Below are 17,405 nucleotides of genomic sequence, written 5' to 3'. Positions count from 1 at the left end.
TGGTGTTAAATGCCTTGCTCAAGAGCTACAGTACATGGGGAGAAAGCAGGAGTCAACAAACACAGTCCAAAGAACTGTACCTTCATTCAGACAACAACCCAGGTAGAAACAAATGAGATATTGAAACAAGATGAAGTTCATGACCTGGATTAGCATGTTTATGTGCCCTGAGCAGAACATCAAACATATTTCTCTCTCTTCGCTTCAAGCTGACAGCTCTGAGACATTAATCTGGATACTGTATAAATGTCTGAGGATTTTCTCCCTCTGATTAATCCTCTGACACCCAGAGAACTGGATGTCACTGGGAACAGTAGGTCAACTGATCCAGGGTCAATGGGAATGAATATCTCCGTAGGTCTAAGATGACAGACACAAACATGAAAAGCTGTGGATTATAGGGCCCATTTATTTAATTTTTTTCTCTCTGCTTGCTGCTTTCCAAGAAAAAGCCAGGAACCCTTGATTTCCGTCTAACAAGCCCTGCATAACCTGGCTGTCGTTTCCTGCAGACACTCACAGACTGCACCACACTGCACATATGTGAATCTCACGAAACCTGTGAAAAAAACATCCAGAAAATCTGATACACTACCTCCAAATCAAAATTAAATAAAAACACTGCTTTGCTGAGAGAAAAAGAGATTTCTATTTCAAATAAAAGATTGATCTTTTGATCAAAGAATCCTAAAAAAGGACCACACGATCCACAAAAATCGAAAATCAGCATATTAGAATGAATCGAGAAAAATCTAAGATGCATTAAGGAAAAAAAAAATTATTTAAAGAAATGTCACAAGCCTATGAATAAAAATTTTATTAATGATAATAATAAAACTTTTTGGACCACTGAAAAGGCAGAATATGTGTAAATGAGAGTGAGTGCATGCAGTTATTTATGAATAAATGCATAACTGCATGTGTATCTGCGCATACTGTACATGCACCCGGTGTGCCGCCTGCACCATTACTGTAGCGCAGGAGGAGGTCTGGTCCGGTCGCTTTGACAGTGACAAAGCGCTGCCATTTCAGCCAACTCCCATGGTTCACTGATTGTTCTCTTACTACTCCTATCTCTCTCTATCTATGTGTGATGAGCAGATAGGTGGCTTGGCTCCAGCAGAGGTGAAAGGTCAGTGAGTAGGGCAAACACAGACATTGTTCATCTCTCTCCATGCCTTACCTCTGGGAATAAATACTGTATTCTAATCCCTTCGCTTCACAAAGTCTCTTCCCTTCCATTTGCCTTTGTCTGTTGTTCATTCTCCTTCCTCTGTCTGTCACTGCTTCATGCTGTTCTGGGCACAGCCTATAACAGCCCCTGCCAACAGCATAGTTAAAGACTCAGCGGTCCTCCTACCTCTTTATTGACAGAGTCTTAACAGTCAGCAGTCATGACCTCCTTTAGACACGCACACACACACACACACACACACACACACACACACACACACACACACGTACACACACTCACACAGCCAAGCAGACTGCATCCACTCTCTTTTTTCCACACACATATTATCTGATTCAGAGGCAGGCCACAGTAAGTTTAATGGAAATGCTATTTGTTTTTGAGAGAAAACATGAATGAGGCCGAGCTAAATGTCTGCTGACCTGATACACTCCAATGTGAAACTAGAAAATAACATTATCAAAAACCTTTGATCTTTTCAGAGAACAGCAGCATAATTCCTTTTAAAGCTTCACAATGTGTCCTAACCAGACATAATGCAATGCCATGAAATGAGATGAGAGGTATCTTTTCAGTGGTAATTGTAGTTCTCTTATGAGAGCTCTCTCGTACTGCGTCTAAGCTAAGACGCTACGGGAAAAGTCTCTTTTCATGAAATACTGAAGCAAAAAATCGCTGCTTGCCGATGCGTCATCGGAGGAAGTGGATCTCAGGCCCGTGTCGGAGGAAGAAGACACGTGCTCTCTGCTTGCTTCGGGCAGTGAGGGTTGGGCGAGCTCCGTGGATCTCGCGCCCGCTGCTCAGAGGCCCAGCAGACGGGGGGATATCGATAAGGAGCTGATGCGTGTACTCTCGTTGGCCGCGGCGAGCCTCGGCCTCGAGTGGTCTGCACCAGCACCCCTTCACGTTCCCGGCTGGATGGTAGCTATCTTCCGGATGAGCGCTCTTCCTCAAGCTCAAAACACGCCCCTTTTCTTCCTGAGCTTCACGAAGAAGTGGCGAAGGCTTGGGACGCTCCATTCTCGGCGAGAATCCGCTCATCTGTTTCGTCAGCATTCTCCACACTGGACGGTGCTAAGAACAGAGGCTACCTGTCACTTCCGCCGGTGGAACAGGCTATAGCAGCGCACCTTTGCCCGCCCTCTGCTGGACGGCGGACTAAGGCGGCGTTGCCATCCAAAGCCTGCCGCATGACGTCATCGCTGCTCGCACGGATATTCTCTGCTGCTGGGCAGGCTGCGTCTGCGTTACACACCATGGCGACGCTACAGATTTTCCAGGGCGATCTTCTCCGCAAGCTGGATGAGATGGGACCTGAAGCGATCTGTCTCGCGGATCTGAGGAGTGCTTCGGATCTCTCCCTCCGCGCTACTAAGTCCGCTGCACAGGCCATGGGACGGGTTATGGCTTCTGCTACGGTGGCTGAGAGGCATTTGTGGCTGACGCTTTCTGACATCAAGGAGTCTGAGCGCGCTGCGTTTCTTGACGCTCCGCTAACTCCTGCCGGCCTCTTTGGATCTTCCGTCAACGAGTTTGTGGAGAGATTCGCCGAGGACCAGAAAGCTTCACAGGCGTTCAAGCACTTCTTGCCGAAGCGCTCCAGTTCTGCAGCTAGCCGCTCTAGACCGGCCCCACAGAGCTCTCAGTCACGCCCACCGCCTCTTGCTGCGCCATCACGACAGCGTCAGCAACGCAGCTCGGGACCCCGTTCTCGCTCTTCGAGCCGTCGCCCCGCGCCGCAGGGAGCCGCGGCAGAGGATTGCGGTGAAGCCAGAAGCCCCGAAAGCATCCTAGCACTGCTGGGAAAGCGCCGGTGTTCGAGTTCCGCTGCGGCCGAGCTCTCACCCAAGCGCGCCGCTGTTGCAGTTCCAAGAGTTGCGACTGCCTCAGTGTCTTCTGCAATGCGCAAGCCTGCACGAGTGCCCGCTTGCCTGCACACAAAAGCCGTTATCACGGCTACCCAGATGTTTCACAAAAACAGTTTTTTTTCTGGTGTTCCGGCCACGGCCGATGGTGCTATAAATGTTGTGACGATGCCCACTCCTCAGTGCCCATCTCCACATGTAAGCACAGCCCTACACACAGGGCCTGCGCTCATAATGTCGACTCAAGTCGGTCGCGCACACTACATAGTAAACGTGCCCACCCCTCAGTGCCCACAATTACTATGTCACACGCGTCATGTGGTTTCTGTAAAAACGAAACCCGTGCACGCTCGTCCGGCCACGGCCGATGGTGCTTTAAATGCAGTGACGATGCCCACTACCCAGTGCCCATCCCCGCATGTAAGCACAGCCCTGCACACAGGGCTGGCGCACATAAGATCGACACAGATCGGTCGAGCGCGCCGCATAGTAAACGTGCCCACTTCCCAGTGCCCACATACACTATGTCACTTACGGCGCGGGGCTTCTGTAAAAACGAGGCCCGTGCACGTACATTCTGCACAGGCAGACGGCGAGTTGGAAGTGGTAAAAGTGCACACATGCAGCCCACGGTTACTCGCAGATATATTGAGTCCCACGGGACCCGCTCAGCCTCCCTCCAGTCGGTTAAGCGCCGGAACGGGGTCGAGGATGAGCGATCTGCCCGCTGTGATCAGCGCGCTCCCCACCTCAGATGCGCAGCACACTCGAGCGCCGCCGTTGCCCAGTCAACAGAGCGCGTGTCACATCCAGCCCTTAGCCATTCATGCAGATGCATGGTCAGTGCTTCCAGGGGTTTCGGATTGGGTGCTAGGCATTATAAAGAGAGGCTACTCGCTACAGTTTTCTCGGCGCCCACCGCGCTTCTCAGCGCGCGTCGAAACTACGGTCAAAACAGAAGTAGCACACATACTTCGGGCCGAAATATCAAAACTGTTGAGCAAAGGGGCTGTAGAGCCTGTGTCTCAAGCTCAAAGCGAGGGGGGGCTGTAGAGCAGATACTTTCTGGTGCCCAAGAGAGACGGGGGTCTCAGGCCCATACTGGATCTAAGACAGCTGAACAAGGCATTGATGAAACGCAGTTTCAAAATGCTCACGACCAGGAAGCTCCTCGCGCAGATTCGCGGAGGGGACTGGTTCATGTCAATAGATCTGAAGGACGCGTATTTTCAAATACAGATAGCGTCAAACCACAGGCGGTTTTTGAGATTCGCCTTCGAGGGACAGGCATACCAGTTTGCAGTCCTGCCATTCGGCTTGTCCGTAGCTCCTCGTACGTTTACGAGGTGCATGGATGCAGCGCCCGCTCCTCTCAGACTCAGAGGCATACGAGTGCTGAATTATTTGGACGACTGGCTGGTTCTGGCCCGATCACGAGCGGAGCTCGTGGACCACAGGGCCGTTTTACTCGATCACCTCGAGAAGCTCGGCCTCAGTGTCAATTGGGCAAAGAGTTCGCTGAACCCCAGTCAGACGATCCTGTTTCTGGGTATAGTTCTGAACTCGTGTTCCATGACGGCGCGACTGTCACCACAGCGCACGATGGGCATTCAGCGCGCAGCGAGTTCTTTCCGCTGCGGCGCGACTGTGTCGCTCAAACACTGTCAAAAGATGCTGGGTCTTATGGCCTCAGCATCTCCGGTTCTGCGGCTGGGCCTGCTCCGCATGCGCCCCCTGCAGTTCTGGCTGAAGGCTCGGGTGCCGCGCAGAGCGTGGGCGTCTGGCCGGCTGCATTTCAAGGTCGATCAGAGCTGTGTTGCGGCTCTAACACCTTGGACAGCGAACGGCTGGTACCGATCAGGTGTAAGCCTGGGGACTTCCCCGAGTGTGAAAATGGTGTCGACAGACGCCTCCACTTCGGGATGGGGAGCGCTGCTCGAAGGCAGACCGTCCTTTGGCCTATGGTCAGAACGGGAAAAGCTCCATCATATCAACTGCCTGGAAATGCTGGCAGTGGAGAACGCGCTGACGCGCTTTTGTCCCCATATCAAGGATCACCACGTCGTAGTCCGTTCGGACAACATGTCCGTGGTGTCCTACATAAATCGCCAGGGCGGTCTCGGGTCCCGAAACCTGTACAGGCTGACGGAACGCCTCCTGATTTGGGCTCAACGCAACGTGCGCTCGCTGAGAGCAGTGCATGTGCCTGGACTGCAGAATCTGGGTCCAGACAGGCTGTCCAGAGGCAATGTCCCTACGGGCGAATGGTCTCTACACCCGCAAACAGTTCGGCTGTTGTGGGAGAGATTTGGCATGGCGGAGGTGGACCTCTTTGCATCCCACGAAAACGCTCACTGCCCCGCATTCTTTTCCAAGAACGAAAGCGCGCTGTCACGGAAGTGGCCGTGCTGCCCGCTTTATGCGTTCCCTCCCGTCTCCCTCCTTCCGCAGGTGATAGAACGGGTGAGAGAAACGAGATGTTCAATACTGCTTGTGGCACCTCTTTGGAAGAACCAACCATGGTTCCCAGATTTGATGAAATTAGCAGATGTCGCCCCATGGCCGGTACCGTTGAGGAGAGATCTCCTCTCGCAGGCCAGGGGCTCGATTTGGCACCCTCAACCGGAGTTGTGGTCCCTCCATGTATGGGCACTCAACGGTTACCCGCTGATCTCGCAGTGGGAGTGCTAAATACCATCACTCAGGCTAGAGCTCCGTCTACACGACGTCTGTATGCCTCGAACTGGTCGGTGTACTCCAGCTGGTGCACAGCTCGAGGTTATTCACCCCTTAGTTGTGAGGTGACGGAGGTCCTCTCCTTCCTACAGGAGCTGTTGGATAAGGGCAGAGCCCCATCCACGCTCAAAGTTTATGTGGCGGCCATCGCGGCGTTTTCTGAAACGGCGTCCGGTCAGTCAATAGGAAGGAACGATTTAGTCATCCGGTTCCTCAGAGGAGCTAGGAGGCTGAATTCTCCCAGACCTCCATCAGTCCCTATGTGGGACCTCGTGGCGGTTTTGGAGGCCTTGAAGGGTCCCTCTTTTGAGCCTATCCAATCGGTTAGCCTTCAGCATCTGTCGTTCAAGACAGTATTCTTGTTGGCTCTCGCTTCTGTGAAGCGTGTGGGTGATTTGCACGCGCTCTCGGTGAGCCAGTCGTGCTTGGAGTTTGGGCCCAATGACTCAAGGGTCATACTCAAACCTAGGCACGGTTATGTGCCGAAATCCCTCAACACACCGTTTCGGGCTCAGGTTATTGCCCTGTCTGCCCTGCCGGTGTCAGGGGAGGATGGAGACTCGAGTCTTCTTTGCCCTGTCAGGGTTTTAAGAGCTTATGTGTCTCGCTCTGCTGCCTTTCGGCAGACGGAGCAGCTATTTGTCTCGTTCGGTGGACGTTCCAAAGGAATGGCTGTTTCGAGACAGACTCTATCCAGATGGATAGTTGACGCCATAGCGTTAGCTTATGCTTCCAGGGGCCATCAGTGCCCGTTGGGCGTCAGAGCACACTCCACAAGAGGCGTCGCCTCGTCGTGGGCGTGGTCTACTGGGATCTCCTTGCAGGATATATGTATGGCGGCGGGTTGGGCCTCGCCGTCTACATTTATCAGGTTCTATAACCTGGAGGTTCCCGCCTTGCAAGCAAGGCTGCTGTCGGTATAGAAGAATCAGGGCCCTGAGGGGAATTCTGAATTCATGAGCGCTATGCGCTGCCGACTGTTATATGGGCAGTATTGCGTAAGACCCGCATTGCCACATTGGTCAGGCCTTGCCTCGGCTGTGTGATGTCATATTGCCGCATCTACGGATGCTGCTAGATATGGGACGGAGGGCTTTCCCCCTTTTCTGTCCCGGACTCTCTGTGAGTCCCTCAGGTGACTGTGCACTGTAAATCCTGGGCGTTGCTTCAGGTTTATCGGTGTGTGATCCCTGCGCGCACGGCGTTTTACATCGGGTTCCCGTAGCGTCTTAGCTAAGACGCAGTACGAGAGAGTTCTTGTAAGAGAACGTACTCGGTTACTAAACGTAACCTCGGTTCTCTCTAGAAGAGCGAACGAGTACTGCGTTCTCTGCCGTGCGTACAATTCACTCTGGTTCGCTTCGCCGATGAAATAAATCAGGTTAGTCAGCCTTTTCGAGCTCCTTTTATAGGTTGGGCCACACCCGTTTCGGCGGGAAGTGGCAAGAAGGGCGCGAAGCGCCCTTATTGGTCTGATAAGCCTGCGCTCGATAGGCTGTGCAGTTGCCGCAGAACAAGCCAATGAGCGAGCGAGCCGTCTCGCCTATGGCTGTGTACTGCTGCAAATGCGCTTTACAAAAATACAAAATTAAGGATAATTTTTTGCTTCAGTATTTCGTGAAAAGAGACTTTTCCCGTAGCGTCTTAGCTAAGACGCAGTACTCGTTCGCTCTTCTAGAGAGAACCGAGGTTACGTTTAGTAACCGAGTACGTTTTTGTCCTAACTAGCCACAGTGGGCGACACACAAGGAGCAACAGGGGATTCGATTTTAGATACGGTTTCCATTTCTGCAACGGCTAGAACAAGAACATACAAACCATGACAATGATAATATTAGGTACTGATTATGTGCTTTATTAAATGTTAAAAGGGTTAAATGTGAGTTTGAATATTATTTTGCGAGACCGTGATAGCCATACTGAAAGCGACAATAAATAAGTTACCTCAGATCTTGTAAATTAAAGTGAATAAGTACATTCAAACTCTTAATGTGAACAAACCAGTTTATATCATGCAAGAATCACATCAGTCACTCAGTGTATTTTTCATTTAGTTAAAATGGCTTTGGGTGTACTCACACTGCCCGAGCTCAACTGAACCATGCCCTGGCCCACCTCTTCCAACCGGGCCAGGGACGGCTAAACGAACCATGCCCGAATGCGGCATGGAGCGAGGGCATGGTTAAGATTGCCTAGTGTGAGTACACCCTTAGTGTCAAATAAAACTGTCAACAAGCAAACTTGTTGACACTAATTACTATAATGCCTATAACAGATTCAAAGCAATTTTCCATTGAAATACAGAACCAGCAAAATCCGCTACTGGCACTAATCACTAGTGCCATATTATATAAAAAAAGTTCAGGTTCAAGTATTAAAATCACACATTTGCTTATACTCACAAATTCTGTGCCAAGATAAAATGTGGACAATCGGTTTCTGTAAAAAAAAAAAAAAAAAACAAAAAAAATTCACTTTTCATAAAGGCAAGCTAGAGTACCCTGCTTAAAAAATAGCTTAGACCTGCAGGAATTTCCTTGCTGGTTCAGGATGGTTCTATGGCTTTTACAGAGACAAAGACAGATTGGCTAATGCTGGTCAACTAAGGAAGTCTAGCTGGCAACTGTTACCTGATAAAAACACTAGCAGCACCTTACAGCTGAAGGTCTTTTAAAAGTCTAGCAATATGATACATTGTTATCATATCATATCATATCATATCATTTGAAGCCAAACTTAGAGATTTTTTAATCGATTGACATTTATTGATATTTGTGCAAACTCATTTCCCCTTTTCAGATTACCATTTTTAAACATATTTTAATCTTTAATATTTTAACAAATTAATCGCTAAAACCCAGTGTTTGGAATAACGCCGTTTAAAAGAACGGCGTTAGGTAATGACGAATTTTTTTCAGTAACAGGGTAATCTAACTAATTAATTTTCCCGTCATTACAACGCCGTTAACATTACTGAATGTTAAATGCGGTGCGTTACTATGCATTGATTTAATAAACTATGTAATCCGAACGAACCCCTGGCTCACACAGTTAGTGAGGAGGTGGGTTAATAATGAGATAAGCGATTATGATTGGCTAAGGCAGAGTCATGTTTTTCATGGTAGCCAATCAGAGCCAGTGTTTTTACACACATGCCAGCACACATGCCAGCGGTGCCACACACACACACGCAACAGCTAAACAGAGATTCGCAGCAGCAGCAGAGATTTTCAAGCCATTTTCAAGGAGGAGATATAAGCACTACTTCAAATTCATTGTGGTCAAAGGCATGAACGTGCATGTAATGTGTGACACACGCATCTACAAAGCTAGTAGCCAAAAACACTTTTCTTACAAAGATAATACTTGAAGTGCAGGATAAAACTCTTGCTGTCTGTTGACGTGCAATAAATATCGAAAGTTATGTACGAACACCTGTCTGTTCTACTCATTTCAACTGACTTGTGAAAACTGCTAAAAAAAAATACAAATTCTTTGACATATAGCAACTTTTTTTTTAACAGTAATGCAAATAGTTACTTTCCCTGGTAACGAGTTACTTTTATTATAGAGTAATTCAATTACTAACTCAGTTACTTTTTGGAACAAGTAGTGAGTAACTATAACTAATTACTTTTTTAAAGTAACGTTCCCAACAGTGCTTATACCCACTCAACATGACAAATAAACACACATCTCAGGCTGGGAATTCAAGAATATCAGTTTTGCCATGACCTGAGACAATGACACAGAACCGTATCATGCCAATACGGTCAAGAAAGAGGTGCTGTGAAACTTCTGATGCCAATAATCCACAAGAGCCATGAAGATACACTGACATGACAGAAGTGCGAGTGTGTCTGAGAAAGTGTGTGCAGGCATTTAGAGGTGCTGTTTGAGGGAAAAACAATCTGTTCAAACGGCTGCTCAACACAGTGCCCTGAGACCACAGACTTGAAGATCACAGATGGACCAGGAAACTAATCTATTACTATTGTGTGTGTGTGTGTGTTTGTGTGTGTGTGTGTGTGTTTTAGAAAGTATGAACTGTGGGTCAATGTCAACATCACAAAATGCATTTGTTAGCACAGAACACCATTTAGAATCTCCAATTTGAGCTCAGAGAAGGCAGAGAGCAGATTACATCCCATCAGTCACTTGCAGAAGGGAGGGGGGCGCTTTGGGCATTTAAGACACTGCCATTTTTCAAAATTATTCAAAAGTGCCCCTCTCAGACAAATAGCAATGATATTGTGGTCAATAAACAAAATGCATTTGATTTATAATTAACATTACAATGTGTACCAAAAAGTAATTTCAATGCTCAAAAGTATTTTTTACATATATTTATTTTTACATATCTGTCCATTTGAGGCATTGATATGAGTTGTGTGTGTTTTGCTTAACTGACTGATATTCCACATATTCTGTTCAGAAACCTTTTTTTCAGTGAACTACTTCATGAAACTATCATAGTTAATGAAGCCCAAGTGCCTGTTATGTGAAGTGTAGGCTGGCGAAATAGTGACGTGAAAAGACTTTATTATATTACCATTTCTGATAATTATGCAGCATTTTGTCTTATGCTCATAAAGCCTGCATTTGATCAAAAATACAGAAAAAAAACTTTAATTGTGAAATATTGTTACAATTTAAAAAATGTTTTTCTATTTTAATATACTTTAAAATGTCATCAATATCTGCAATGCAAAGCTGATTTTTTCAGCAGTCATTGCTCAAGTCTTCATTGTCACGATCTTTAAGAAATCATTCTAATATGGTGATTTATTATCAATGTTGGAAAGAGTTGTGCTGCTTGATTTCTTTTTAATTTTTAATTGTTTTTATTATTTTTTTATTTTCATATTTATGTTTATTGATAAATCCTTGCTGAATAGAAACTATTTTCTTTAAATAAAAAAAATATATACTGACCTCAAGCTCAAGCAATGGTAGTGCATATTGTTACAAAAGTTATATTTTAAATAAATGCTGTTCTTTTTTTTTACTTTTTATCAAAGAATCCTGAAAAGCATCACAGGTTTCCAACATTGATAATAGCCTAGATCAGCATTGCATAAAATGTATTTTAAAGAATATACATTTTTTTATCAAATAAATGCATGTATGATGACCATAAGTGACTTCTTGCAAAAATATAAAATAGTAATGTATTCAAACATTTGACCTATAATTTTTTTTTTCATTGCCCCTTTTTTACGTTTGAGCCCCTGCTGTGAGAAACTCTCTGCACATCCCTGCATCCCATCATTACAAGAAACAAGCACCTAGCTTCGCCAGCAAAAATAAACACCTGGCAAACTGAATTTCACTTCAAACGATCTAAGAAATGTCTGTGAAATTAAAAACATACACCTAAATCTCAAGAATTTGTTGCTGTGTTTCATGTACATCACCCACACGGCTGTTACTCCAACACACCTCAGTTGTCTGACACCTTTACTGTATCAAATAACATTTTACAACACCATCTGTTTCTTAGACAGGAGACGAATACGAGCAACAGCATTTTAGTGACATCGATGAAGATAAAGCATGCATTTTTTGAACTCCAATCCAGAACTTGAGATGAGATTTAGCATATTTGCCTCAAAGCGGCATCATTTATAAAAAAAAGAAAAGAAAAGAAAAGAAACAAAAAAGCTCACTTTAAAAGGTCAAAGCTCCCTCTATGTTAAATGGATATTTCACACAAAAATGAAGATTCTGTCATCAAGTACTCACCTTCATGTCATTCCAAACCTGAATGACTTACTTTCGTCTGTGAAACACAAAAGAAGACATTTCTATGAAGCTTCTTGCTTCATTTTTACATAAGCATGTAATTACAAAGAATGGGGTCTGAGGCATCATACAAATATCATTACTGTGATCTGACTCCTAAAGTTCAGTCACAATACTATCAAATGGCTTTGAGAGGCTTTTTTATAGCTTGAATGCTTTTCCCATTCATTGCAATTATACAAAAAAAAAATCTTTTGCATTCACCAGAGGAAAGTAATTCATAGTCTGGAACAACATTCATTTTTGGTTTAACCGTTTCTCTGAGTTAACAGGTTAATGGCGCTCACGTCAGCTATGCTGCCCAAAGTCTATCTGATCTGAAATTAAGAGCGTGATACAATCACTCAACATATACTGACTCTAACGCTCCATTATCCCAGAACTCTGGACTGATCTGCGGTCAGCCTGGATTAACTGCACACAGACACACAAATAGCGTTGAAGAGGAGGGAGGAGAGGAGAGCGACAGACAGCGAGAGATGTTAGTCCCCAGTAATTACTTTAACATGCTGTGACATAAATCACACACCAGAGAGTTCTTATAGAGTGGCTGGTGAGGAAAGAGACAGAGGTGATGGAGGGAATGAAAAATAGAGAAAGAAAGCCCTAGACAGAAAGCGGCTGACTGGCCTTAAAGGGACAGTTCACCCAAAAATTAACATTCCAAAAATGATTTTGATTTCTTATGCAGGACACAAAAGTAGATTTTTTATTATAAGTAGATTATTACACTTTTTGAAAGTTTGATGTCAGTTTAATATTTATTTCTGAAACAAATTATTTTATTTATTTATTAAACTCATCAAAAGTGACAGTAGAGACTTTTTACTAAATTCTTTACAAAGCATTTATTTTCATTAATCCTGTTTTTCATTAATGAATCCTGAAAAAATATACATAAATCACAGTTTTTTACAAAAATGCAAAGTGGCACAACTGTTTTCTACATTTCTAGTAATTAGAAATGTTACTTGAGCAGCAAATGAGCATATTACAACAATTTCTGAAGGACCATGTGACACTGAAGACTGTAGTAATGATCCTGAAATTCAGCTTTGATCACAGGAATAAATTGTATTTTAAGATACATTAAAATAGAAAACTGTTATTTTTAAATTCACAATATTATGGGTTTATAATTTCACAATATTATGAGTTTTACTATATTTTTTTATTTTAAAAAAAATGCATTCTTTGTGAGCATAAGTGACTTCTTTTAAAAACTTTTTAGTACCAGCCTCAAACATTTTAACGGTAGCGTATAAGTGAATAATGACCTAAATTTGAGTATCTCACTCTCGAGAAACTTAATACATGATTTTAAAAAACTAGAAATATAGTGCACAAGTCATTTAGAGCAATTTTAGGTTTATTTTTGGGCACATAGTCTATGGTCATGCTGAACAACTTTCATATAGCAAAGATTTCTAAATCTGAACACGTTTGAAACATCAAATAAAGACAGAATGTTCATTATTGGCATGTACTATGTCTTTATCAGCCTTTGAAAAAGCCTATGGGAAGAGAAAAAGAGTTAAAAGAGGATTCAGAAACTTCAGTCTTGCCTAAGCTGTCATAGACTCATAGCAACACAGACCGGTCAGGACTGAAGATTAGTATTAACCTCGTGTTCCCGAACCCTCTTCAGGACACACGGGGGCTGAATTAGACAGGCTGGCACAGACAAAGTGATGTGCGAGGAGGGATCGAGGTCTATTAGCTACACCTTTATTACAGAGAGAGAGAAATCAAGGCTCTTGGCAATCCAGAGAGCGACATCCTGGAGCAATCAAGCCACTGTTCAAATACTACAATTTAAAACTAAGAATAGCAATTATTTCATCATCCAATCATACCATCTACAGCCAAGACCTTTTGTATAAAGAACAAAGATGAAAAAGATAGAGGCATTTGAGTCCAGAGATTTTATTGACAAAGGCCTCCAAATGAGGAAGATATAGATTGAAAACCGATACTAAATGCTTTTGGAAGTGTTGACAGATTCTAATTTTCCCTCTCGTATTGGGAGTCAAAGGTTTGGAATATCATTATTCCATTAGGGCACTGTGATGACGGGCTTTGTCATACTTGGTGTGCTGCAGCAGGGGATTGATGTCTAGGGGGGCATTGCAATGAGCCAATTGAAGGTTGCTGAATGTTTCGTTCCAAATTCATGGGTCTCTCCAGACAGAATCGACAGAAAGCTTGGTCTAAGACTGACAAATGTTATTTTGTAAATGCATACACAGACATACACTGCACCATTTGCAAAATGGACTGTTTCAAGCCAAGGGATAATCAATCGTTTTATTATCTTTTCTACTAAAATTTTGCTGAAATAGTTCACCCACAAAATAAAATAAAATTTTAACCCTAACACTAATGTCATTTGGACAAATTTACAATTTTGTGCATGGCTTTATTTTATTTTCTGTGAAACACAAAAGGAGACATTTTTCCATGCAACTATTATTTAGTAATCATAGCTTCCAAGTTGCAAAAGTGACTAGACATCACCATGAAAGCTTGTGTTATGATTATTGTTATATAAGCCATACAATTGCTTTGTATGAAAAGCAGACCAAAATTTTAAGCAAACAATTTACTGAAAATTTGTTCAAATTTATGCAGTTTAAGCCAAAAAATGGCCAAAAGTATGTGTGGCGAGGCAAAGTAAGTTACACTAGTGAAAAACATTCAAATATTGCAAATCTTTTTCTTACATTTGTAGCTTCATTTGTAACTACACTATGCAAAAAAACAATACCATTCAAAAGTCTGGGGTCAATCATAATTTTTTTAAATAAATGAACACTGTTGTTTATAATGGGTGCATTAAATCGATATACTCCACTTTAAAATATGAAAATAGAAAAGTTATTAAAAAAAGTGAAAAAAAAGTGACGTGACATTCAGCCAAGTATGGTGACCCATACTCAGAATTTGTGCTCTGCATTTAACCCATCCGAAGTGCACACACACAGAGCAGTGAACACACACCCGGAGCGGTGGGCAGCCATTTATGCTGCGGCGCCCGGGGAGCAGTTGGGGGTTCGATGCCTTGCTCAAGGGCACCTAAGTCATGGTATTGAAGGTGGAGAGAGAACTGTACATGTACTCCCCCCACCCACAATTCCTGCCGGCCCGGGACTCGAACTCACAACCTTTCAATTGGGAGTCTGACTCTCTAACCATTAGGCCATGACTTCCAAAATTGTAAATTGCTATACAGTATTACTGTATTATTAATACAGTCTTAATGAGCATAAAAGGTTTCTTTCAAAAACATTTAAAAATCTTACCAACCCCAAATTATTGAACACTAGTGAACCTCCCTCATAAATTCTCATTTTGTGTTCCACAGAAACAAAACAGTTTTGAAATGAAATCAGGGAAAGTAAAAGAAAGAGAGGAAAGAATGAAAATCCTTTTAAACCCTTCATATTGCTAGTTCATAGTGAAGTGCTGGCAGATAAATCAGCATCGAAATGGACCAAAGATTCTAATGTTAAAGAGTTCAATTCTTCTATACATTTCACTAGGCACACCGGATGTAAAACAGTACGTAATTGACTGTCAGAAGCCCAGCAGTTACATTGTTTCTCAAATGCAACAAAGTGACAGCAAACACTCTGGGACTTCATATCTAAAACACTAAATCACCAATTAAAGTGTTTTGACAAGGACAACAGTGTACAAAAACTATTAAAAGATAATGATTCATTTTGCCAACATATTAAATATGCAGGAAAAATAGGGGGGGGGATAATTTCCTCTCTTTCCTCCCTGATCTAATCTCTCTTATTACTAAATAATTAGCAAATTGCCCCTTGGGCTTGATAAAGAGTACTCCACTTTAATTTCAATATTTCTGAAAATGTAAACCATGAGATATCAATAAGCCCCTGGTTTCCCAGAAGTGTGAAATGTGTTTTTGCCTTTACAGCACTGTATATTCACGCCTTGAATGTCCTCTGTTCTTTAAATCGTGTAAAATTCATCTCAGCACAATTTTGACCATTAATAAAGTCATCAAAGGATCATTTCATCCCTCTCTCTCTCCCTACATGTAATAAAAATAAAGTTACGGAGACATCCCGTTAAGGCACTGAAAAAAATTTGGCATGCAGTGTAGCGTTGTTTGAGCGCTAATGTCTTCTCAGAAAGTGCCTCTGTTTGCAGATTTCCCTAGTCGGCTAGCAGCTGGAGACAACAGTTTTCGAACGCACCCGTCTTTGTGGTAACAGTGAGCGGTGCTGATTAGTGCCCTGTGGCTGTTGGGCATAAATGGGGCGACGAGGACCTGTGCCCATCATGTATAAAATGCTTGCACTGAGCCCAGCCAAATGAGAGTGTCAGCCAAACCAACGCAGAGACGTGAAATTCGATTTAAGACACCTTCCAAAGGACTCTGAATCCCCAAGGCAGCCACGGCTAGCTGGCAGAAATGCACAAAAAGGGAAGAAAAAACGACAGAGAAAACTCAGTCCTGCTTTGCAAAGTGCACCAGGGAGGCATTATCGATGCACTTTAAACCCTTACCTATGCAATTCAAGTGGTTTGTAAAAGTTTTTAAGTGATAATTCAATATTTAACTGCACACATTCATACTCTATGTGTATCGAATTTCCAGTTGCATTTTCACATGTTGACATAGTAATTCAATGTCACTGTTGACAACTCGCGAAAATCTAGATTTAGTCAAAGACATGCGCAACGCCAAGCTGTCACTCGCAGTGTGTTTAGATCAGCTTGTCACTGCGATCTCGCAGCACTTAATCACTGCCTCAATGACTACACAGCAGTAGGAAGCTGAATTAAGTCAACTTGCTATTGTGTCAGTTAGATACCACCTTTCCTCCAAGTCAACCCATAGACATTATTAGAAGTCACACTCTACTCACGACCCCTGAGCGCTGGCTATTAAAGGATATGGGCTCGACACCATGCGGATGCACCAGCTGCGCGGGCAGGTGGTCTGTTTGAGGCAGAAGAAAACCACTGGCGCCAACTCAGGAAATGGCACGACCAAAGTGCTGAGGTCACTGCCCGTATCATCGCACGGCCCCACCTCCTCGATGATGTCATCCCCCTGAGAGGTGCCGAAGTCCTCGCACAGCCCCGCCCCCACCTGGCTCATGCCAAGCGGCACGGGACATTCCTCAGTCGTCATGGCGACGGAGCGGCAGTCTAAGGGAAAAAGATGAAAAAGAGGCATTAGTATTCAAAAATGTATACAGATATATAAAAAAGACACATTATAGTAAATCATACTTATTTACACTAAACAAGATATATTAAAAAATAAAAATAACAGAAGCTGATAACTCTGAAATGTATCACAGAAACAGATAGTGAGAAAAAAATGTACATATTGAACACAAGTGCTTTCACTGCTTATTGCTAGCATTATTCGCAATGGAAGCAGTAACCCTGTTGTGTTTAGCAAGTAGTGACGTTTAATATATATTTTTTTTCTTTATATTTTACAAAATAAGTAATTCTTAAAGCAAGTAGGTCTATTTAACTTTTAACTTTTTCAGCATATTTCTTGTGGGGCTGGGCTAGAAAAAAATGACTCCACAATATTGATAAAACAGTAAATAAGACATACTTTTTCATTACCCACAGCGCTTTTGCATATGAGGTCACAAATTATGTGATATGAAAATGGCTTCGAAATTCAAAAATTTTATATAGACCAGAATAATGTTTATTGTAGAATGTGTAGGCAACATGTGAAGAAGACGGGAAACACAACAAACCTTTTCTAGCACTTGAGATTATATCATCCTATTGTGCATACA

General features: G+C 43.4%; 1 protein-coding gene across 1 annotated transcript in view; it reads right to left on the bottom strand.

Moving 5' to 3' along the window:
• cacna1ia (calcium voltage-gated channel subunit alpha1 Ia) overlaps positions 1-16,771 on the bottom strand; it is a 163,981-nt gene extending 147,210 nt beyond the window's left edge. Inside the window, exon 1 of the mRNA XM_059537517.1 lies at positions 16,544-16,771. Coding sequence (XP_059393500.1) covers positions 16,544-16,771 — 228 coding nt within the window. The remainder of the gene's footprint in view (positions 1-16,543) is intronic.
• Between the last annotated feature and the right edge of the window lie 634 nt (positions 16,772-17,405).

Source organism: Carassius carassius, chromosome 1 (assembly GCF_963082965.1).
Source record: "Carassius carassius chromosome 1, fCarCar2.1, whole genome shotgun sequence".
In the NCBI taxonomy this organism is placed as follows: Eukaryota; Metazoa; Chordata; class Actinopteri; order Cypriniformes; family Cyprinidae; genus Carassius; species Carassius carassius.
This window is presented reverse-complemented; position numbering and strand designations above follow the sequence as displayed.